Source organism: Rhinopithecus bieti, unplaced genomic scaffold, assembly GCF_001698545.2.
Source record: "Rhinopithecus bieti isolate Rb0 unplaced genomic scaffold, ASM169854v2 scaffold_5948, whole genome shotgun sequence".
Classification (NCBI taxonomy): domain Eukaryota; kingdom Metazoa; phylum Chordata; class Mammalia; order Primates; family Cercopithecidae; genus Rhinopithecus; species Rhinopithecus bieti.
This window is the reverse complement of record NW_016805422.1, coordinates 3,004,463-3,028,689: the sequence shown is the minus strand read 5'-3', so window position 1 is coordinate 3,028,689 and position 24,227 is coordinate 3,004,463. Positions and strand designations below refer to the sequence as shown.

The following is a 24,227-nucleotide window of genomic DNA, read 5'->3' as shown; positions in this document are numbered from 1 at the left end:
ATCTCCTGACCTTGTGATCCGCCCGTCTCGGCCTCCCAAAGTGCTGGGATTACAGGCTTGAGCCACCGCGCCCGGCCGCATTCTGTTTTTAAATGTAATTAATAATTTTTTAACATTACTGTCACTTTCTGGGGAAACTAATTTGAGGGCAGATTAGAAAACGCTAACAAATAAGTTAACTTTCTGATTTTTTTTTTTAAGATGTAGAAGTCGTTCATGGATTCAGAAGCCAGACTCTGTTTGTTCCCTTGTTGAACTGAATGATACTCAGGATGAAACACAAAAGTCAAATTTGGAGAATGAAGGTACATAGATTTTCTTAAATAATGTAGACCTAATGGTTATAGGACACTTATCTTTTTCCTCAGTTGATAGTTTAAGAAACATCCGGGAATTCTCAAAGACCAGAACTTGGTACAAATGCTTTTCTGGTTGGTAGAACTTCTTTTATGTTCTCTGTTTTACCTCTTTTACTCCTTAATAAAAAAGATTTTCTATCAATTAATTATGGCTAGAGATATAGGCTTACTCCCTTAGAATAAGGATTTTTATATTCAGACCTCAATTGATATGCTTTGTATTCCTAATGATGTTAAAGTACAGTATGAGTAATTGTACTAGGTATCTACTCCTTCATTGGGACTTGTGCCTAACATCAATTATGTATTTGGCATTAGAGCCCAGTTAGTGTACTGGGTGCTGGTAATGTTTTAGTACACAACTGCTAAGGATTTTTATGCATCAATAACAACATCAAAAACATTTATGAGGCCGGGCGCGGTGGCTCAAGCCTGTAATCCCAGCACTTTGGGAGGCCGAGACGGGTGGATCACGAGGTCAGGAGATCGAAACCATCCTGGCTAACACGGTGAAACCCCGTCTCTACTAAAAAAATACAAAAAACTAGCCGGGCAAGGTGGCGGGTGCCTGTAGTCCCAGCTACTCGGGAGGCTGAGGCAAGAGAATGGCGGGAACCCGGGAGGCGGAGCTTGCAGTGAGCTGAGACCCGGCCACTGCACTCCAGCCTGGGTGACAGAGCCAGACTCTGTCTCAAAAAAAAAAAAAAAAAGACATTTATGAGCCACATATAGTAGCTCATGCCTGTAATCCCAGTGCGTTGAGAGGCTGAAACGGGAGAATTGCTTAAGGCCAGGAGTTTGAGGCCAGCCTGAGCAACATAATGAGATTGTCTCTCTACAGAAAATTAGCTGAGCGTGGTGGTGCGTACCTACTCAGGAGGGAGGCTGAGGTGGGAGAATCGCTTGAGCCCAGGAGTTCGAGGCTATAGTGAGCCGAGATCACACCGCTGCACTCTAGTCTAGGCAACAGAGCAAGACCCTACCTCAAAAAAAAAAAAAAAAAATCACCTATAGTTTTCACAACTGTTTTTTTTTTTAGATGGAGTCTCTCTCTGTCACCCAGGCTGGAGTGCAGTGGTGCGGTGTTGGCTCACTGCAGCCTCCGCCTCCCAGGTTCAAGCGATTCTCCTGCCTCAGCCTCCCAAGTAGCTGGGACTACAGGTGTGTGCCACCACACCCGGCTAATTTTTGTGTTTTTAGTAGAGATGGGGTTTCACTGTGTTGGCCAGGCTGGTCTCGAACTTCTGACCTTGTGATCTGCACACCTTGACCTCCCAAAGTGCTGGGATTACAGGCATGAGCCACTGTGCCCAGCTGGTAGTAGTAGATTTTATTAACTCATCTCTCTTGGTTAATGTGTGGTTGACCCACAAAAAAGGGAATCGGGAATATAAATAACATAAGTGCTACACTTTGAAAATGTAGAGCATCTCTTTAAGAACCTATACGTGGCTTTATGAGCCAAAAGTTTAAGTATAACTAAAATAAATATAAAAATGTGGAAATAATAAAGGTAAATGCTACTCAAGCAGCCATGCTTGAGCTGTTCGTTACTGCTCTGCAACCAGGAAAAAAACTTACGTTGGAATGTAAATGAGCTTACACTAGTTTCTTCCTTGAGAAAGTCTGGCTATGAAAAAAGTGTCACCTGAACTAAAGCAGTGTGCTTAGTGACATAGTTGATTTGCATTCTGGTGCAGGCAGTAACAAACAGTGCTAGACCACACTCTGAGTAGCCTGGTATAGTCTGCATTCTCCAATTACTATAAAAGTAGAAGTTGATAGGAAACAAATTCACCCCTCTATCCATCTGGAAATTTTACACCTGTCTCAAATAACTCATGTTAAAGGCAATGAGAAACTGTGTGTCTGAACCTATGAGATATTATGAAAGAATATATACATATACGTATTAATTTGTAAGAAAATAAAAACTCTTACTATAAGCTGGAATGCTAGAGTCCCAATTACTGTGTATTTTTTCCCCTTTTTCCTTCCCTTCTATTTTGTCTCTTCCACTGCCACCTCTAAATTGCTTTTGTGTCTGCTTTTCTTTTTTTAACTCGACTTCTGTTGAATATTTTACCAGCAGATAGTTTTATTTCTGCGTTGTTTTTTTTTTTTTTAAGATTTAAAGATTGATTGTCTCCAGGAGAGTCAAGAATTGAATTTGCAAAAATTAAAGAATTCAGAATGCATACTTACTGAAGCTAAACAAAAAATGAGAGAACTTACGATTAACATCAAGATGAAGGAAGATCTGATTAAAGAATTAATAAAAACAGGTAATAGTATCTTGTGAACCAGCTTATATGAGAAAGAAAACTTCTAAAATTGCTTCTGATGTGGTAACAGTTACTTTAGTTTTTGAAGCTCAGATCTATCCACTTAGCTTGGATTGGTGTAAGGTGAGTTTTTAGGCCAATATGTGGAGGTTAGTTATCAAAAGAATTTTGTTCTTTTGGGATTTCACCTCTGAATTGTTCTAACCAGTGTGAACTCTGCATTGTGCTGAAATTCTGTGGCACTTAATGTGCCAGTGACAACATGTTTATTTTTTTGAGACAGGGTCTTGCTCTGTCACCTAGGCTGGAGTGCAGTGGTACAGTCATGACTCACTGCAGCCTTGACCTCTGGGGCTCAACCAATCTTCCTACCTCAGCCTCCCAAGTAGCTGGGACTACAGGCGTGTGCCACCATGCCCAGTACACACCAGTAGTTTTTATAAATTTTTTTTGCAGTGTATTAGAATTGATAAAATATAGTATAGATGTCCTGTTGCTATTAGTTGGCAGAAGCAGCTGCTATTCAAGAGAAGTCTTCAGTGAGAGGGCATTGACAAGTAAGCACTCACTGACACTTTTGATAGTCACCATCTCTGAGTATTTTTAGGAAAGCTCCAAATTGCCCTTGGTTCTAATGAGCAAGAAAAGGGTCTTCTCTGTGTAAGCTCTGGTATCCTCTATTTTAAAGCAACCACATTGGGTATACCAGGCTACAAAAACATGCTTGTTTAATGAGATCCATAGTAAGATAACCTTTCTGAAAGAAAGTCATTGATTCTAGTGGGTAAATATCCTCAACTTCCACAGGCAGTACCCTGATTCTAGATCAGCTCCTAGATACTCCTAAGAGGGGTCAACTGGGGTTTGATCCTGCCTGTGAGGAAGCAGCATGGTGAAACTAATTTAAACATCTGTGTAACTGGAGCTAGAATGATGCATAGCACACATGTTACTAGGAATGAGAAAGGAGAAAGCTTTGGGAAAGTAGCTAAGCAGAGAATGCTTCTTAAAAAATGTCAAAAAAACAACACAAACAACTTAATGCCCTTAATGCTCTCTCACTGAAGACTTCTCTTGAATAGCAGCTACTTCTGCCAACTAAGTAGTTGGCAGTAAGTAATAACAGGACATCTATACTATATTTTATCAGTTCTAATACACTGCAAAAAAGTTTTATTAAAACTACAGGTGCGTACTGGGCTTGGTGGCACATGCCTGTAGTCCCAGCTACTTGGGAGGCTGAGGTAGGAGGATTGGTTGAGCCTCAGAGGTTAAGGCTGCAGTGAGTCATGATTGCACCACTGCACTCCAGCCTAGGTGACAGAGCAAGACCCTGTCTCAAAAAAATAAAATAAACATGTTGTAATTGGCACTGTATTTTTTTAGTGGTTCATAAAATATTGGTGTGTTGAACAATTAATGAATAGTCCAAAATGATTTGTTAAAATATAGTAGTTGTATGTATTTTAAAGTTAGTCAAGTAATCGTAAATTAGAGTCAGAGGGCAGTTCACAATGCATTTAGTTAAATAACTTTTATCAAAAAATGATGAGTATTTTTGGATAGCAGTATAACCAGCTATATAAATAGTATAATAGGCTGGGTGCAGTGGCTTACGCCTGTAATCCAAGCACATTGGGAGGCCAAGGCGGGCGGATCATTTGAGATCAGGAGTTCGAGACCAGCCTGGCCAACATGGTGAAACTTTGTCTCTACTAAAAATACAAAAATTAGCTGGGCATGGTGGCATGTGCCTATAATCCCAGCTACTTGGGAGACTGAGGCAGGAGAATTGCTGGAAGCCAGGAGGCGGAGGTGGCAGTGAGCCGAGATTGCACCATTGCACTCTAGCCTGGGTGACAGAGCGAGACTCTGTCTAAATAAATTCATAGTATAATTAACTGTCTCTGGTGATTATTCATCCCCTGAGCTTTAGACTCCTATTTTTTACTGCCACGAGTTTGCCAGTCTAGTTCAGGGACAGTTGCCTATTCAGAGCAAATCAAAACCAAGCTTTTAGGGTCACTAGCTGGACTTAGAATAAAAAGAGATACAGAAATATCTATATTCTATTTTTTCTGTTCTATATATTAATAAGAAAAGAATTTAAAAGGAATTAATCTTGAATAAGTTGAGGTTAGTGATAAAGGAGAGTCAGCTTTGGATGAAAAGATTCTTAAGAGATGTGACAATCAAATGTATTGTGGACCTTGTTTAGATCCTGATTAAAATAAACCAATTGTGAAACACATTTTGAGGCAATTGGGAAAGTCTGAATATGGGCTGATTGGTATTAATATTGTTAGTGTGACAATGACTTTTTGGTTATGTCCATATTTTGTATGAATGCTGATTGCACTATGTATAAGTAAAAGAGGAATTTAACAAAATGAAGTATGTATAGGTTAGATGAAATGACATCTGGGATTCCTTTAGGCATATTTGAAGCAGCTGTGACAAAATCTTGATAACTTTTAAATCTGGATGATGGGGATTCATTTTATTATTTCTTTTGTTATATTTAAAATTTTTCATAATAATTTAAAAAAGGAATTCAAGGAGACAGATTATTGGTAGCAGGAGGCTGGAGTATACTAAGCAAGAGGACAGTCACTCCAAATATCCTTCTTAACTGAGTTTGATGCCAGCAAAGCTCAACTACAAATTCAGAGGACCAGAAATGTCACTCTAAACGCCAAAGATTGAACCAGTGAGACTGGCTGCAGATGGAAACAATCATTAAGGAATTCATCATTAAGAGGCCTGATGGCAAGCTGTGTTTGATGGGGTTGGTGGGGACAACTGGGTTTTAATGCTATGCCTTAAATAGTATCACTGCCTGGCTGGATTTTAGAGTAGAGTATTTTTATGTTTTTGATGTTTAACTTCTTTTCACATAATTTATACTAATAATAATTATTGTTATGGTTAAGGTAACGATGCCAAGTCTGTAAGCAAGCAGTATTCTTTGAAAGTAACAAAGCTAGAGCATGACGCAGAACAGGCAAAAGTCGAACTAACTGAAACACAAAAGCAGCTACAAGAGCTGGAAAACAAAGATCTTTCTGATGTTGCAATGAAGGTAAAATTACAGAAAGAGTTCCGTAAAAAGATGGATGCTGCAAAGCTGAGAGTTCAGGTAATTTAAAAAATGTAATTGAGAAAACTTATTTAAGCTTTCTTGCTTCTGAGGGTTCTTGTACTGAGTTAGGAAAGAAGTGGGATTCAGTTTATACCAGCAAGAGAAACTGGGTGTCAACTTTTCTACTGTGCTGGTTGATTTACATATTTTACAATCTGGGTAGTATATTTCTTCATTCAAGAAGTATATTCTTTCAATCTTCATATCCAAAAACCACATGGTAAGAAATAAAGATAACTACAAAATAGTGCTTTTTTCCTGAAGGACAAAGGATTAAATAATGGTTAAATAATACAAATAAAACAGCTGGTACATATATGACACTTTGTAGACACTCAACAAATGAGAACTATTTCGAGATATGGTTTTCTGAAACCATAACTGACTGGCTTAAGAAGGGTTAATAACTTTGTATACTGCGACTCATCCTTAACTTCCTAATGCCTGGTTTTAGCTTTAACTTTAGAAATAGCTACAGTTAAACATTCTATTCTGTGAGAAATATTCCATCACATAGAGATTTTGTGTGAAGAAGCCATTTCCAGGTGCTTTGGAGAGAGTCACAGTGCTTTGTTAGTCTGATCATAATGAACTTTCTAGGATGCCTCCTCTATTTCTTTACCTCTCATGATCTACTGCTTTCGTGTTATATTTATATTTTTCCATTATAGGTAGAGTTGTAATTAATCTATTCACAGGCCGGGCTCGGTGGCTCAAGCCTGTAATCCCAGCACTTTGGGAGGCCAAGACGGGCGGATCACGAGGTCAGGAGATCGAGACCATCCTGGCTAACACGGTGAAACCCCGTCTCTACTAAAAAAAAAAAAATACAGAAAACTAGCCGGGCGAGGTGGCGGGCGCCTGTAGTCCCAGCTACTCCGGAGGCCGAGGCAGGAGAATGGCGGAGGCTGAGGCGGGAGAATGGCGTAAACCCGGGAGGCGGAGCTTGCAGTGAGCTGAGATCTGGCCACTGCACTCCAGCCCGGGCGACAGAGCGAGACTCCGTCTCAAAAACAACAAAAAAAAATCTATTCACAGCATTATTATTATTGCTGAACTATGCCACAGTTATTTGCTTTCAACAAAATAGGTGTTTACAATATACCTCTGGTGTGCCTGGTATTTTGTAATATACCGGGATATTCTGGTGTGACAGGCCAGAAAAGTCCCTCCTGGGGTTTCTAAATAGCTTCTCAAGTCAACATCAAGTTAAAATAATATGACTTGAATGTTTGAACTGCTTAAAGGAGGACATAGGGTGGTTATCTATGTCACACCTTCCATTTTCCTTCAGAATAGTTATTTCCACTTTGGAATTCACCTTTCCATGCTTTGCTTCCTGCTGTATATCCTTTTCTGCTAAGAGTACTGATAAGGAAAAGAAATGAAAGGTGTAGAGCTTTACCTCAAAAGAAACATCTGATAACAGCAGAGGACAGAAACAAGACATAATTTTAGAAATTTTGTACCTTTGACATATCCGTGCACTACCCATGGGGATAATGAGGATGAGGAGGGCAGTAGTTACCATTTGTTGAGGGCCTATACATACCAAATGGTTTATATGCATTATTTAATCCTTTGAAGTGGGCATTTTTAGTCATTTTACAAATGTGGAAACAAAGGTTTAGAAAGGCAGAATAACTCAGTCAGAGTCCCATAGTGGTGACGACAATACCAGTTTTCAGTACTCTTAACATATCATACTGGCATGTATCTCAGCCCACTGCAACTGCCTCCTCCCAGACTCAAATGATCCTCTTGCCTCAGGCTCTCAAATAGCTGGGACTACAGGCATCCACCACCACGCCTGCAAACTTTTGTATTTTTAGTAGAGACGGGTTTCACCATGTTGGCCAGGCTAGTCTCAAACTCCTGACCTCAAGTGATCTGCCTGTCTCGGCCTCCAAAAGTGCTGGGATTACAGGTGTGAGTCACCGCACCCAGCCATATCATTCTGTTTTAAAATATTGAAATACCAGTATTTTTATTGGTATAAAAAAGTTGTTTCAATTTTAAAACAACATTTTAAATTAAGGACTTCAAAACCTGTATTTTAATGGCTTTAGGAATATGTAGAGCATTACATGCTGCATTAATAGTTTAATGCTGACAGATGCACTTTTGAGCAACTATAGAATAAGTGCAAAAGACAATGGCAACAGTATCTCACTCTTAAGACTTTCAGGATTTACACTGATATTTTTATTATTATGTGAAAAAGACACTAAAATGCTGGTATTACAATTTTTGCTGCAGTGTTGTAATTACCGTCAATTGTAAGTGGCAAAGCCAGTGTCCAGATTTAGGTACTGGAAACGGCAAAGGCCTGTGGCCTCCAAGCCGTTGGTACCCAAAGTAGTTCATCTGCAGATTGTTCTTCTTCTGCGATGAGCTAAATGTCAATCATTGCACAGCTTTCTTGATCAAAAAAGTCTTGCATGAAAACATCAATTGAATCTAATAGTATGCTGAGGGATGCAAACTGACAACAATGTGAACTAGCACTGGTCGACAGATCACATTTTGAGTAGCACTGCTCTAAGCAGCAATGCCTCTTGGATACTTAGTTTAATTAAAACAAAACTTGCCTATGCTAACACTTTATTGCCAAGATAAAGGAAATAATTAATTGTGGTTTGCATAATTTATGAATGACATCCCTTTACCTTTTTTATACCACCTAATTGGTACTTAGTGCAATGCTAATCACATAATTCAAGTCTAATATATGTTTGGTCAGGACTAAATTGTAACACAAGTAGTTTATATTAGTGGTGTGAACACTTTGAAAGTCTAATCTATCTATATGTAATTTTAGTTAGATGAGAAGGAATTTAAGATAAATGTTAAAATAGTAATTATAATGGTTGGTCACTCTCAGGGAAGATGTTATCAGCTCTGATCATCCTAACTCAGGGATTAACGATTTAGGCTATATAGCTGTAGCTATGAAAACAACAGCACAGTGGAATACTATGCAGCCACCCAGAACAAATCTATATGAAAAGACCCCTGAGATAAGTAGGGAAAAAGGGAGACAGTAGTCTATATAGAATATATATGAAGCTATTTGCCTGCATATGCATACTTTTTTTTCTGGAAGAATATTTAAGAAATTGGTAATTTTGCATTGGGAAGCAGGACAGGTAGATTGGGGTGTATAAGAGTGACTCTTTTAAAATATAAATTCAGTTTTATAATGTTTTAACTATTTTTTAAATTAAAATACTTATTAATAAAAGCAAATCATCTGTTTCATTTTGTTTGTTGTCCACATCAGGAAGTCTCATCATTCTTTATACTTTTACATATGTGATGAAAATTATGATGGTTTCCCTAATTGCAAAATGGAAATGTATGAGAGTAAGCGATTGTGAACCTGTCAAAAATAAATGAAAATCTAGGGAAAATTTCTTCCTTTACCATCAAATGAAAAGATTAAATTTAGTTGAGGAATGTGAGAGATTCAGTTTTTCATTTTGAAATATTCCATATGATCTCAGGTCTTACAGAAGAAGCAACAAGATAGTAAGAAACTGGCATCACTGTCAATCCAAAATGAGAAACGTGCTAATGAACTAGAGCAGAGTGTAGATCACATGAAGTATCAAAAGATACAGCTACAAAGAAAACTTCGAGAAGAAAATGAAAAAAGGAAGCAACTGGATGCAGTAATTAAGCGGGACCAGCAAAAAGTCAAAGTAATATTGTCATACATTCCTGCTAAGTATAATATGAAATGTTAAACGACTCAGAGCTAACGAAGCCATGGTCTTCATTCAGTTGGCTTGTGAAGTATCCACCCTTGAGCTGTCCTTTACTGCTGTCCTTATTCACTTTAAAGCTTTGTTCATCTACATAGTAAAACCTATTTATTGAATTCTGAGTACTGTCTTGAAGGCTTTGACTTCACAAAAGAAGGTACAATGGTAATTTCTCTTAGTAGGATCTTAACTTTAATTGAAGCTGTCAAAAACATACATTTATAAAGCCAACTTTCTAAATAATACCTACCATTTGAATAGGATTTTCTGTTTTCAAAGTGCTTTGACATGCATTGTCTATGTGGCTACATAGAAAAAGTACCAGGTAAAATGGTACCATTTCATTCACAGTGAGCAGAAAAATGATCAGATCTGTATGCACAGCAGTTCTAGAATAGATTGGGCTGGGGAGGAACTTAGTGGTGTCAGCCTAGGCTCTTGGACCAGGCTATCATGGGTTCAAATCCTAGCTCGCTCAGTAGCTCGCTCAGTTGCTGGCTGAGAGATTTATTGAGAAAGTAAATTTTCTCAAATTTCTCAAAAATTTTACCCTCTCTGTTTATTCTTATCTAAAATGGCCTTAATCCTACTTGTCCACAGGGCTTTTTTGAAAAAGATGATGATGATCATAGTAACAGACACTTATCTAGTACTATGTGCCAGGCTCTGTTCCGTTGAAATGTTAAGCTGAACCCAAGGCGTGGGACAAAATTGGAGATTTCCTAGATATTTTAAAAATTAAGGTTTTATTTTTTTTAGAGCAGTTTTAGGTTCACAGCAAAATTGAAAGGAAGGTACAGAGATACGCCATATACTCCCTGTCCCTGCACATGTTTAGCCTCTCCCATTATCAGTATGCCCCAGATTTCCTAGATTTTCAACAATGGATATAACCTATTTTCCGACCTTAAAAAAAAATCATAGAATTCAGCAATGGAAGGGAACTTAAAGAACATTTAAACCAAGTTACTCATTGTTTATTATTAATTTTTAAGTTGTGGTAAAATATATATAACATAAATTTTATCATTTTAACTTTTTTTTTTCCTTTTTTTTGAGATGGAGTTTCACTCTTGTTGCCCAGGCTGAAGTGCAATTGTGTGATCTTGGCTCAACGCAACCTCCGCCTCCCGGGTTCAAGTGATTCTCCTGCCTCAGTCTCCTGAGTAGTTGGGATTACAGGCATGCGCCACCATGCCCGGCTAATTTTGTATTTTTAGTAGGAAGGGGTTTCTCCGTGTTGGTCAGGCTGGTCTTGAACTCCCGACCTCAGGTGATTTGCCTGCCTCAGCCTCCCAAAGTGCTGCGATTACAGGCGTGAGCCACCATGCCAGGCCCATTTTAACTATTTTTAAGTGTATAATTCAGTGGCATTAATTACTTTCACAATCTTGTGCAATCATCACCACTATTTATTTCCAAAACATTTTCTTCACCCTAGACAGATACTCTGTAACTATTATGGAATAGCAGCTCCTCATTTTCCCCTTCCCCCAGCCCCTGGTAATCTCTAATCTACTTTCTCTATGAATTTGCTTATTCTAGATACTTCGTATAAGTAGAATTATATAATATTTTACCTTCTGTGTCAGGCTCATTTCACTTAGCATAATATTTTCAAGGTTTGTCTACATTGCAGCATGTACAAGAACTTCATTCCCTTTTGTTGCCAAATAATATTCCATTGTATGGATATGCCACAGTTTCTTTATCAGTTCTTCCATCAGTGGACACTTGAGTTGTTTCTACCATTTGGTTATTGTGAATAATGCTGCAATGAACACTGGCATACAAGTAAGTCTCTGTTTTCAATTCCTTTGGGTATGTACCTAGGAGTATGTACCGAGGAGTAGAATTTCTGGGTTATATGGTAAATCTGTGCTTAGCTTTTTGAGAAACCACTGTTCTCCAAAGCAGCAGCACCATTTTACATTTCCACCAGCAATGTGTGAATGTTCTAATTTCTCTACACTTTTGTCAACACCTGTTTTCTTTCTTTCTCTTTATTATAGTCATCCAAGTAGGTATGAAGTTGTATCTCATTGTGGTTTTGGTTTGCATTTCCCTAATGACTAATGATGTTGAGCATCTTTTCATGTGCTTATTGGCTGTTCATATATCTTCTTTGGAGAAATGTCTATTCAAGTTCTTTGTCCACATTTTAATTTGGTTCTTTGTCTTTGTTGTTGAGTTGTATGAGTTCTTTATATATTCTTGACATTAAATCCTATCAGATACATGATTTCCAAATATTTTTTCCTATTCTGTAGGTTTTCTTTATACTTTGATAATATCCTTTGATATGCAAAAATTTTTAGTTTCATTGAAGTCCAATTTATCTATTTTTTTTCTTTCGTTGCCTGTGCTTTTTGGTGTCATGTCTAAAAGTCCATTGCCTAAATCCAAGGTCAAGAAGGTTTACCCCTATGTTTTCTGCTAATAGTTTTATGGTTTTTGCTTTTATGTTTAGGTCATTGGTCCATTTAGGGTCAGTTTTTATATATGGTGTGAAGTAGTGGTCCAGATTTATTCTTTTGCATGTGGAACTCCAGTTGTACCAGTACCATCTGTTGAAGATACTGTTCTTTCCTCCACTGAATGGACTTGGCACCCTTATCAAAAATCAGTTGGAGGGGGAAATAGAGAAATGCTGATAGGGGAAATGGGGAGATGTTGGTCAAGTGGTGCAAAGTTGCAGTTGTATAGAATAAATAAGTCTAGAGACCTAATGTACAGCATGATGACTATTGTATACTGGAAATTTGCTAAGAGAGTGGATTTCAGGTACTCTTACCACACACACACACACACACACACACACACACACACACAAATGCTAATTATGTGAAGAGATAAATATGTTAGCTTGACTAATCATTTCACTGTATATCAAAATATCATGTTGTATACCTTACATATGTGCAGTTTTGTTTTTTTGAGAGAGGGTCTCTGTCACCCAGGCTGAAGTGCAGTGGCATGATCATAGCCCACTGCAGCCTCCAATTCTGGGCTCAAGTGATCCCCCTGCCTTAGCCTCCTAAGCAGTTGGGACTACAGACGTGCACCACCACACCTGGCTAATTTTTTTTTTTCTCTACTTTTTGTAGACAGTGTCTTGCTATATTTCCCAGGCTGGTCTTGAACTCCTGGCTTCAAGTGATCCTCCGGTCTTGGCCTCCCAAAGTGTTGGCATTACAGGCCTGAGCCACCATGCTTGGCCCCAATTTTTATTAAAAAAAAAAATCAACTGGCCATAGATGTATGGTTACTAGACTCTCAGTTCTATTCCATAGGTCTATATGTCTATCCTCATGCTAGTATCACACTATTTTGATTACTGTAGCTTTGTATTAAGTCTTGAAATCGGGAAGTAAGTCCTTCCACCTTGCTCTTCTTTTTCAAGATTATTTTGGCTATTTAGGGCCCCTACACTTTTCCATGTGAATTCAAATTCACATGGGCTTTTCCATTTCTGCAAAAAAGGCCATTGGAATTTTGATAGAGATTGTTGAATCTCTAGATTGCACTGAGTAGTACTGACATCTTGACAATATTAAATTTTCTTATCCACAAGCATGGGAAGTCTTTCCATTTGTTTAGGTCTTCATTAATTTCTTTCAGCAATGTCTTCTAATTTTTAGTGTACTAGTAGTATTTTACCTCTTTACTTAAACTTGTTCCTATTCTTTTCGATGCTATTATAAATGGAATTGCTTTTTAAATTTCCTTGACACTGTAAGACAACCCAGTGAAGAGTATGAGTTTAATTGCAGCCATGGAAAAGTATTCTAGACTCACCTAGGATGGAGTACAGAAGTTAAGAAGGCAAAAATCAGAGCCATGAGGAACTCCCATATTTAAAAGAACTGGTAATAATGATGTTCATAATAATAGTAATAACAATAATTATAGCAGTAGTTAACATTTAGTGAGATTTATATTCAAGCAATACTGTGCTAAGCATGTATGTGTCATCTTTTATCCTTTTTTCTTATTTTCAACTTTTTTTTCTTCTGGATTTGTCTTTAAATATCTTAGTTTTTTTCATCCTAAAATTATCCTCCTTCAACCTTTTTCCCTTCCCTTTCTTACCTCCCCTTTGTAACCAAACTTCTTGGAAAAGTTGACTGCATTTCTTTCTGTTACTTCTGCTTTCATTCATTCCCTTATCCTCTCCAGCTGGCTTCTGGCTCGGTCACCCACTTCACAGCTCTTGAGAAGTTAACTAGTGCTGTCGCTGTCGCTAAAGTCCTTATCTTAATACTGTGCATCCAGCACAGTTCAGCACTCCCTCCATCTTGAAGTATTTTCCCCTTGCCTTTGTGACATTATACTTTCCTTGTTTTTTCCTCTCTTTCTGATTGCTTGTTCTCCGTCTTGGCTAGCTCATCCCACTCTACCAGTCCTTTTAAATATGGGAGTTCCTCATGGCTCTGGTCTCTGCCCTCTTCTATACTCTATCCTAGGTGAGTATAGGAAACTTTTCCGTAGCTGCAATTAAACTGAAAATTTCCAAATTTAATGCTTAATCCCAAGTCTGTTATTTGAGCTCCAGTCTCTTCCCTAGGTTGTCTTATAGATGAATTCATGATCTTCCTTACTTACCTTTCCATGATTCCCCACTCCCTGCTCCCTTCATGGGTGAAAAAATGTAGTTCTCCAGTGTGTCTTACATGATATATCAGTTGGGTGAACTAGAAATTGAGGCATCATCATTGGCTCTTGCCTCTTTCTTATGCATATCCAATGAACCACTAAAGCCCTTCAGAGTATGTCTTTAAAACACCAATCTGTCCAATTTTCATTTCTGCTGCCAACAACTTAGTCTATTTTGTTTTAGCACTTCTTCCAATGTGAAGATCAGGCGTACCTGTTCGGTGTTGTGGTCTTTTGAGTTTTAACTCCTCATCTCTCATAGGCCATGGCTTAAACCAGCAAGACATAGCACTCTGTAAATCTATGCTTAGGGAAAAGAAGACACTCTCTTCTTCAAAGAGTAGAAGTCTGCTGAAGTGCAACTCTGCTTGTAACTCAAACTGTTTACCTTCTTATCTAGGGCACTTTTTTTTTTTTTTAGACAAGGTCTTGCTCTGTCATCCGGGCTTGAGTGCAGTGATGTGATCAAAGCTCACTGCAGCCTTGGCCTCCTGGCCTCAAGCAATTCTCCCCTCAGCCTCCCAAGTAGCTAAGACTGCAGGCACATGCCAGCGTACCTCACAAATTTTTTAACTTTTTGTAGAGATGAGGTCTTACTATGTTGCCCAGGCTGATCTCGAACTCCTAGGCTCAAGAGGTCCTTCTGCCTCAGCCTCCCAAAATACTAGGATTACAGGCATAAGCCACCACACCTTGCCACCTAGGGCACTTTTATTCCATCTTGCCAGATCTCTAATTCTAGTGAAATGACCCATTTATGGGGGATAGCAGGTATTCCAGAAAAAGGAACAGACTTTCCCAAAGATATGTTGTTGATGTATCCTCTACTTAATGCAAAAACAGAAAACCTGCTTACAGTCCTAAAGAATATTTGTCATCTGCTTGGAGCTAACTTTCTGACACTCCTGTCTGTCTCTTTTCTACTTGACTAAACCATCTCTAAAGAATAGTACAACTTTTGTGTAGGTTCTCTTCAGAGCAGCAGTTCTTAACTGAGGTCCATGGATAGGCTTTGAAGAAAAGATATGAGAACTCCTAAATTGTGGGTGGTGGTGTGATTTTAAGCTTTTTAACCACCCATTTCCTCATCTATAAAATGGATTTTATAATAGCCCCTATATCATAGGATTGTTGTGAGGGCTAAATGGGATAATTAAATAGATATAAAAAGCCTAGCACAGTGCCTGGTACACAGTTATTTTAATATGTATAACAAAGATTACAATGTAAGAAAAAAGGCATTGTCTGGAGCAACATGTGGAAGAGGGAATTAGAACTACTGCAGTATACTTTTTTTTTTTTTTTTTGAGATGGAGGCTCTCTCTGTCACCCAGGTTGGAGTGCAGTGGTGCGGTCTCATCTCACTGCAAGCTTCACCTCCCAGGTTCACGCCATTCTCCTGCCTCAGCCTCCTGAGTAGCTGGGACTACAGGTGCCCGCTACCACGCCCGGCTAATATTTTTGACTTTTTAGTAGACACGGTGTTTCACTGTGTTAGCCAGGATGGTCTCAATCTCCTGACCTCGTGATCTACCCACCTCGGCCTCCCAAAGTGCTGGGATTACAGGTTCAGTATAAAGTGTATGTGGACAAACAGAAATAGTAGAGAGTCAACTCCAAGTATAAGGTCTCTTTATTTATGGTAGCTTTATTTCATCATCCTGAAATTTCTAGGACTATGACAGGGGCTAAATTATAGCTATGAACTAGAGCTAGGGAAGTATCAAGAACTATCGGTGGTAAAAAAAAAATAGGGTCCAAATTCACTCATAACCCAGATGGGTGTAACATTTTTCTTTATTTAGTCTATAGCACCTGTCTTCTTTGTGAGTGCCCCTCTCTTCTTCTATCCATGTCATGATTATTGCTGGAAATATGGTGGAAACTAATCAGATGTTCTCTCTGTTCAAACCTTGTTCTAAAAATGTAAACACTTCCTTTAAATACTCCTCAGGTCTCTTGAATAAGAATGCTCAGTCTCTTAGCCTCCTGTTCCCTAGGCTTGTCTCCCTAAGATGGCATCCAGTGTATGTTGTGGTTGGGTATATAGCTTTCTTTTATCCTATGCCTTGGAGTTGAGGATTGTGAGCAGCTGGAAATTGTTCTCCCTTGTCTACCTTACCCTGTCTAATCTGCTGGCCCCTGATGATGAAACCCCTGGCTGGTATAACTCACAGTTTGGTCTTGCTTCTGGTTTAGAGCATGGGGGTGCTTTCCCTTCATCTCATCTCCCACTAGCATTCTAAGCCCCTACTGAGGCTACTAGGCATTCTGTCTAGCTTGCTAGCCCAGTGGCCTGTCCTTATACCTAGTTTGGGAGCCAGTTCCCCATAATGAGTACCTACATTAGCTCTCAACTCAGGATCCATGCCACATGAGACCAAGGAGTCCAATGAGGGTCTCTTTCCTAATTGTACCTCTCTGTTCTTTCAGCAAGGCTGGGCAATTGTATATGGGTGTGGGGCTTCTGCACTGCAGTCTGCATTTTCTCTCCTGAATAGGTTAGGGGCCCCTCTGTCCCCACTGATACCTTTACTTATCATCCCCGTTTCTGGATCAAAACTCAGAGCACAATTGGGAAACAAGTCTTTCTTACTGTCTGTTTTCTCCTTTCTGCTATTCCCAGGGCTGGAGAGCACTAGGCTTTTCTTTTTTTTTTTTTTTTTGAGACAGAGTCTTGCTCTCTCGCCCAGGCTGGAGTGCAGTGGCGCGATCTCAGCTCACTGCAAGCTCCATTTCCTGGGTTCACGCCATTCTTCTGCCTCAGCACTCCGAGTAGCTGGGACTACAGGCACCCGCCACCACACCCGGTTAATTTTTTTTATTTTTTAGTAGAGACAGGGTATCACCATGTTAGCCAGGATGGTCTCGATCTTCTGACCTCGTGATCTGCCCGCCTCGGCCTCCCAAAGTGCTGGGCTTACAGGCGTGAGCCACCGCGCCCGGCCTAGGCTTTTCTTTTACTTCCTTTCTCTCAGTGCTTCTGAAATTACTTGTGGAGAAGGTATAGTTTTTATTTTGTTATAAATTTGTCACAGCCTAACACTTTTATAAAACATGAATTAGTAGAAAAGTGAAATTTAAAATATACAAATAAAAGTCCATTTTAAAAATTGTTAAGAGTCATCAAACATAAAATTATTCTGTCAAATTGCTATAAACGTATCTCAGCACTTTCAGTTACGTGCTTATCCATCATAGACCAGTAATAGAGAGTATGTGGACTGGCCCACTTTGACTCATGTCCTCCTTCCTGTCCTGCTAAGCTTTAGTGATGAACAACGTCATTTCTAAACCCCTGGAGGGCACCATGAACATTGCGCCTTTTGTTTTTTGTTTTGTTTTGTTTTGTTTTAAGACGGAGTCTCACTCTGTCACCTAGGCTGGAGTGCAGTGATGCGATCTCAGCTCACTGTAATCTCCACCTCTCAAGTTGAAGCGATTCTCGTACCTCAGCCTCCTGAGTAGCTGGGAATACAGGCACATGTCCAGCTAATTTTTATATTTTTAGTAGAGACGGGGTTTCACCATGTTGGCCAGGCCGGTCTTGAACTTCTGACCTCAGGTGATCAGCCTGCCTCGGCCTCCCAAACTGCTGGATTACAGGCATGAGCCACCACGCCTGGCCAACATCGCACCTCTTGACTTGACCCTTAAGACGTGGATGGAGGCTGGGTGTAGTGGCTCATGCCTGTAATCCCAGCACATTGAGAGGCCGAGGCAGGCGGATCACCTGAGGTCAGGAGTTCGAGACCAGCTTGGCCAACATGGTAAAACCCTATCTCTCCTAAAAAAAAAAAGAAAATACAAAAATTAGCCAGGTGTGGGGGCACACGCCTATAATACCAGCTACTCAGGAGACTGAGGCATGAGAATTGCTTGAAACCCGGGAGGCGGAGGTTGCAGTGAGCCGAGATTGTGCCATTGCATCCAGCCTGGGTGACAGAGTGAGACTTCGTCTAAAAAAAAAAAAAAGATGTGGATGGAAACTAAAGAAATTTGGAAAATACACTTCAGAAGACCATGATCTGTCTTCCAAGTCTATTCTTATATTGCAAACTCCCATTTTTGAACACCAGAAATTGAACATTACTTTTCTTTTTGCATTTTTACTATAATAAATGTTAATATACTCACAGCAGATGGATGTCTTGGGTGGAGTAACTATGAAGGTAATGAGCTCAGAAAGGCAGAAGAGAAAAACCCACTTACAAATTTCAGTCTTACCCTTGTTATGCTAATGTGTAACACTCATGAAGAATGAAAAAAACACTCAGTTTTGTTAGTAAATCTTAATTTTTGCAGTTATATTTTATTGCCTCAGTAAGAGCTAACATTCCTTTCTTCTTAAATATGCTAATTACCCTGGTATGATCACTATACATTATATGTATTGAAATAATCACTATGTACCTCACAAATATGTACAATTATTATTTGTCAATTAAAAATTAAGGCTGAGCATGGTGACTCATGCCTTTAATCCCAGAACTTCAGGAAGTTGGGGCTGGAGGATCACTGGAGGCCAGGAAGATCACTGGAGAGCAGCCTGGGCAACATAGCAGACCCCATCTCTAAAAAAAAAAAAATTAGCTGGATGTGGTGGTGCACACCTATAGTCCTAGCTACTTGGGAGGCTGAGGTAGGTGAGAGGATTACTGGAGCCCAGGAGCTTGAGCTTACAGTGAGCTATGATCATGCCATTGCACTCTAGTCTAGGTTACAGAGTGAGACCCTATCTCTAAAAAAATTTTTTAAACAAAAAATTCCCCACATTATTTTCTTCTGAAATAGAGCCCCAACTGTCATCTACTCATTTTCTCTTTCTGTGACTAAGGAAGTAAATGTTAAGAAAATGTCGCTGGATGGCTTGAGCCCAGGAGTTTGAGGCTGTGATTGTGCCACTGCACTTCAGCCTGGGTGACAGAGCAAGACCTTGTTTCCAAAAAAAGAAAATAATTATCATCAGCATACTTAATGGTCAGGTGTAAATGCAATAAGGTGTTTTCAATTTCTTTTCTACAGGAACTACAGTTAAAATAGGACAGGAAGAAGGTCTAAAACCAAAAGCTGAGGATCTCGATGCATGTAACTTGAAAAGGCGAAAAGGTTCGTTTGGAAGTATAGACCAACTCCAGGTTTGTCAATTCTATTTAGTGTTTCCTGGTTTCTCTTCAATCTGATGGTTGTCTAAATAGAGGTAAACTCATGCCTGTAATCCTAGCACTTTGGGATGCCAAGGTGGGTGGATCACCTGAGGTCAGGAGTTCGAGACCAGCCTACTCAACATGGTAAAACCCCGTCTCTACTAAAAATACAAAAATTAGCCGGGCTTGGTGGCGGGTGCCTGTAATCCCAGCTACTTGGGAGGCTGAGGCAGGAGAATCGCTTGAACCCTGGAGGTGGAGGCTGCAGTGAGCCGAGACCACGCCACTGCACTCCAGCCTGGGCAACAAGAGCAAAACTCCCTCTCAACAAATAGATAGATAGATAGATGTAAAAACTGGTGGATTCTGAATAAAACCTTCAAACACTAGATGCCGCCCAAATGCAAAATTTCTAGTATTTGTTTTGAAACTTATTATTTTTATTTTCTTAAATTTTAGATTCAAGGATACATGTTTAGGTTTGTTATATGGGTATATTGTGTGATGCTAAGATTTGGGCTTCTAATAATCCTGTTGCCCAAGTAGTGAAACTTTTATTATTACAAAATTATTTTCTCATCCAGAAATGTACTGTATTTTTGTTTTATCTTGCTCTCAGCAGAATCAATATATTCTTTTTTATTTTGAGATGGAGTCTCGCTCTGTCGCCCGGACTGGAGTGCAGTGGCCGGATCTCAGCTCACTGCAAGCTCCGCCTCCCGGGTTTACACCATTCTCTTGCCTCAGCCTCCCGAGTAGCTGGGACTACAGGTGCCCGCCACCTCGCCCGGCTAGTTTTTTGTATTTTTTAGTAGAGACGGGGTTTCACCGTGTTAGCCAGGATGGTCTCGATCTCCTGACCTTGTGATCCGCCCGTCTCGGCCTCCCAAAGTGCTGGGATTACAGGCTTGAGCGACTGCGCCTGGCCAGAATCAATATATTCTTATTTCAATAGAAATGAGTTTATTTGAATGTTGTAGAATATAAACATGAAATCTGTGTTCACTGGATTGTATTTATTCCCATCTCATAAAGATGAGTGTATTTCTTTTTTTTTTTCTTTTTTTCTTTTTCTTTTTTTTTTTTTGAGACTGAGTCTCGCTCTGTCGCTCAGGCTAGAGTGCAGTGGCGTGATCTCAGCTCACTGCAAGCTTCACCTCCTGCGTTCACGCCATTCTCCTGCCTCAGCCTCCTGAGTCCGGGGACTGCAGGCGCCCACCACCACGCCCGGCTAATTTTTTGTATTTTTAGTAGAGATGGGGTTTCACCGTGTTAGCCAGGATGGTCTTCATCTCCTGACCTTGTGATCCGCCTGCCTTGGCCTCCCAAAGTACTGGAATTACAGGTGTGAGTCACTGCACCCGGCCAAAGACGAGTATATTTCTAAAAATCAGAACTCTACATTCAAAGAAAGCCAAATTGTATATGTACTCTATATATTAAAAGCCATTATTTTAGTGCCATCTTTTAAAAGAAAGTCATAATCCACAAACTAATTTTGAAGTTCAAAGAAATTGAAATTTTAAATTTTCTGTAAGAAAAAAATACTGTATTTAAAATACCCAGAATGCAATTATCTCTATCTTACTTTAAATTTATTCTCTCTTCATAAATTTTATATTACATTTTATTGGTGACATTTAATAGTGACATGGGTGCATTTCTACACACACCCATTCCACCCAGAAATGTCATCACCAGTTGTAATTTTTTAGTTTTTTTACTTTTAAGTGGAGCTTAAAAAGAATCTCTTATTCATCTTTCAAACCTCACTCACAGTTTAAGAATGTTTGTAGAATATATTTAAGTTACTTGCTAGACTTCCTAGGATCTCCTACTGGAGTATTTAAGGATATGACAAAACTAACATTTTTATAGTTGCTCTTTCTGTTCCCAATAATTGTAGAGCTACTATAATATTTTAGGCTCCAGTGTTATCTGGACATGATAGTGCTTATAAGATCATACTATTAATATCTTGGTATTATTGGAAGACTCAATAGCTGTGCATCTTCTTTGCCTTGGCCATTTTGCTGTCTTTTTCTTATATATATTCACTGTCTCATTGTATTATAGATTTCTAGAAACCCTTTCTAGAAGGTTCATGAAGGACTAGGAAATAATACTATATTGATTTCTTTTCCTATTTATTTGTTGTTTTGGTGGCAGTGCTTCATTACCATGTCCACTTGGTAGAGTTCCTTTTAAACAGTCATATTCCATCTATATTTATGTTTGTATTTGTTTCTGGGTATCCTTAATTCAAGAGAGTACTCAGATGTTTGTTTTGGAGATCTTTTCAGCAATTTTTTATTTTTGTTTTTTCTTTTTTTAAAAAAATAATTATTTGAGGTTGACAAGCTACAATGCAAATTGGGTTTCCTTCCAAACTCCATCATCTGTATCTTCCACTGTGTATATTCATTTATTCACTTCATTGATTGACTGAATCAGGCATTGATTCACTCATTCATTTAACATTTTACTGAATGCCTACTGTGGCCCAGGCAATATACCAGCCATGTGGATAGACAGTTAAAAACTACAGCCCCTGCAGTCAATCAAGGAGCTCAAGGTGGGGAGATAGATAAGTAGAGCAACCACCAGTGTAAGTGCTGTGATGGAACTATGCACCACTACAACAGAGTAAAAGACTCCAGGCCAGGCGCGGTGGCTCAAGCCTGTAATCCCAGCACTTTGGGAGGCCGAGACGGGCGGATCACGAGGTCAGGAGATCGAGACCACCCTGGCTAACATGGTGAAACCCCGTCTCTACTAAAAAAATACAAAAAACTAGCCGGGTGATGTGGCGGCGCCTGTAGCCCCAGCCATACGGGAGGCTGAGGCAGGAGCATGGCGTGAACCGGGAGGCAGAGCTTGCAGTGGCTGAGATCCCGGCCACTGTACTCCAGCCTGGCGACAGTAGCGAGACTCTGTCTCAAAAAAAAAAAAAAAAAAAAAAAAAGACTCAGCCTCCAGCATGTTCTTAATATAGGCATAGAAAATTATCAGTCCCTTATTTGTCAGGCTAAAAAATCCTAAACTGTTTAACATATCTGGGGAGTAAATTTTAATTCTTTATAAAACAACATAGTTACATCTTGACTAGAACCACTGATGTCTTTAGGATTTCAGATGGGAACCTGAGTTACTCTGAGTGATAGTTTTTAAATGTTCATTTAAGAGATTTCAGTCAATCTGAAATTATATCATTACCATGTAATTTTATGGCAGAAGGAAAACAAGTAACTTTTTTTTTGAATTTTAATGTAGAAATTGGATGAGCAAAAGAAATGGTTAGATGAAGAAGTAGAGAAAGTTCTGAACCAACGCCAAGAATTAGAGGAGCTGGAAGAAGACTTAAAGAAACGGGAGGCCATAGTTTCTAAGAAGGAGGCTCTATTACAGGAGAAGAGTCACCTGGAAAATAAGAAATTGAGATCTAGTCAGGTATTCTGTTTAATACACTATTTGATTCTGGTTGTAAACCACTCTACACTCCCCACTAGGATGACCATAATCAGAAAAACAGATAATAAGAAATGTGGGGAAGGAGGTGGAGAAATTGGGACCTTCATACACTGCTGTGAAATTGGAAAATGGTGCAATTGCTTTGGATAACCATCTTGTAGTTCCTCAGAAGGCTAAACTTAGAGATACTATGTGACCCAGTAATCTCACTCCTAGGGATGGATGGATAGATAGATCTATTTCTGTATGTATGTCTCCATGAGAAATGAAAGCATGTTTCCACACAAAAACTTGAACATGAACATTTATAGTAACATTATTCATAATAGCTAAAAACTGAAAACAACACAAATGTTCATTAAGTGATGAATGGATAAACTGATTATCCATACAATAGCATATTATTTGACAATAGAAGGGAATGAAGTACTGATATATGCTGCAACATGGATGAACCTTGAAAACCTATGTTAAGTGAAAGAAACTAGTCACAAAAGACCACCTTTGTATAATACCATTTATATCAAGTCTCTAGAATAGGCAATTCCATTTCTGTCCAGAGACAAAAAAGTAGAATAGTGGTTACCTAGGGTTGGTGGGGGATTGGGGAGGAAATAGAATGCCTACTAATAGGTGTGGGGTTTCTTTTTTTGGGGGGGTGATGAAAATGTAAAATTGATTGTGGTGATGGTTATATAACTGTGAATATACGAAAAACCATTGAATTATATACTTTATTGTTATTTTTTATTTTTTGAGATGGAGTCTCGCTCTGTCGCCCAGGCTAGACTGCAGTGGCGCGATCTCTGCTCACCGCAACCTCTGCCTCCCGGTTCAAGAGATTCTTCTGCCTCAGCCTCCCAAGTAGCTGGGATTACAGGTGCGTGCCACCACGCCCAGCTAATTTTTGTATTTTTAGTAGAGAGGGGTTTCACCATGTTGGTCAGGTTGGTCTCAAACTCCTGACCTTGTGATCAGCCCATCTTGGCCTCCCAAAGTGCTGGGATTACAGGCGTGAGCCACCATGCCCAGATTTGAATTATATACTTTAAATTGGTGAGTTGTATGGTATGTAGATTATATCTCATTAAAGCTATTACGTTATTTGAATTATATACTTTAAATTGGTGAGTTGTATGGTATGTAGATTATATCTCATTAAAGCTATTACGTTTTTTGAAAAGCCATAAAAAGGAAAAGACAGTAGAGGAGATAACAGAGGACAAAAGATTACCAAAAAAAGAAAAGATGGAAAGCAAATAGATGAGAGCTTATTAACTTAGCAGAACAGAAGATGCTGCGGTCCAAGTACCTAGAGGGACACAAATGAGAGCCAGGCCAAGATCCTACATATATGCCACCATACATCTTTTTTTTTTTTTTTGTTTGAGACGGAGTCC

General features: G+C 39.2%; 1 protein-coding gene across 1 annotated transcript in view; it reads left to right on the top strand.

Moving 5' to 3' along the window:
• Window positions 1-24,227, top strand: part of KIF27 (kinesin family member 27) — a 101,444-nt gene that overhangs the window by 42,899 nt on the left and 34,318 nt on the right. Inside the window, exons 8-14 of the mRNA XM_017872376.1 lie at window positions 202-305; window positions 2,489-2,644; window positions 5,578-5,783; window positions 9,293-9,490; window positions 9,966-9,975; window positions 19,244-19,347; window positions 22,630-22,806. Of these exons, the coding sequence (XP_017727865.1) occupies window positions 202-305; window positions 2,489-2,644; window positions 5,578-5,783; window positions 9,293-9,490; window positions 9,966-9,975; window positions 19,244-19,347; window positions 22,630-22,806 (955 nt within the window). The remainder of the gene's footprint in view (window positions 1-201; window positions 306-2,488; window positions 2,645-5,577; window positions 5,784-9,292; window positions 9,491-9,965; window positions 9,976-19,243; window positions 19,348-22,629; window positions 22,807-24,227) is intronic.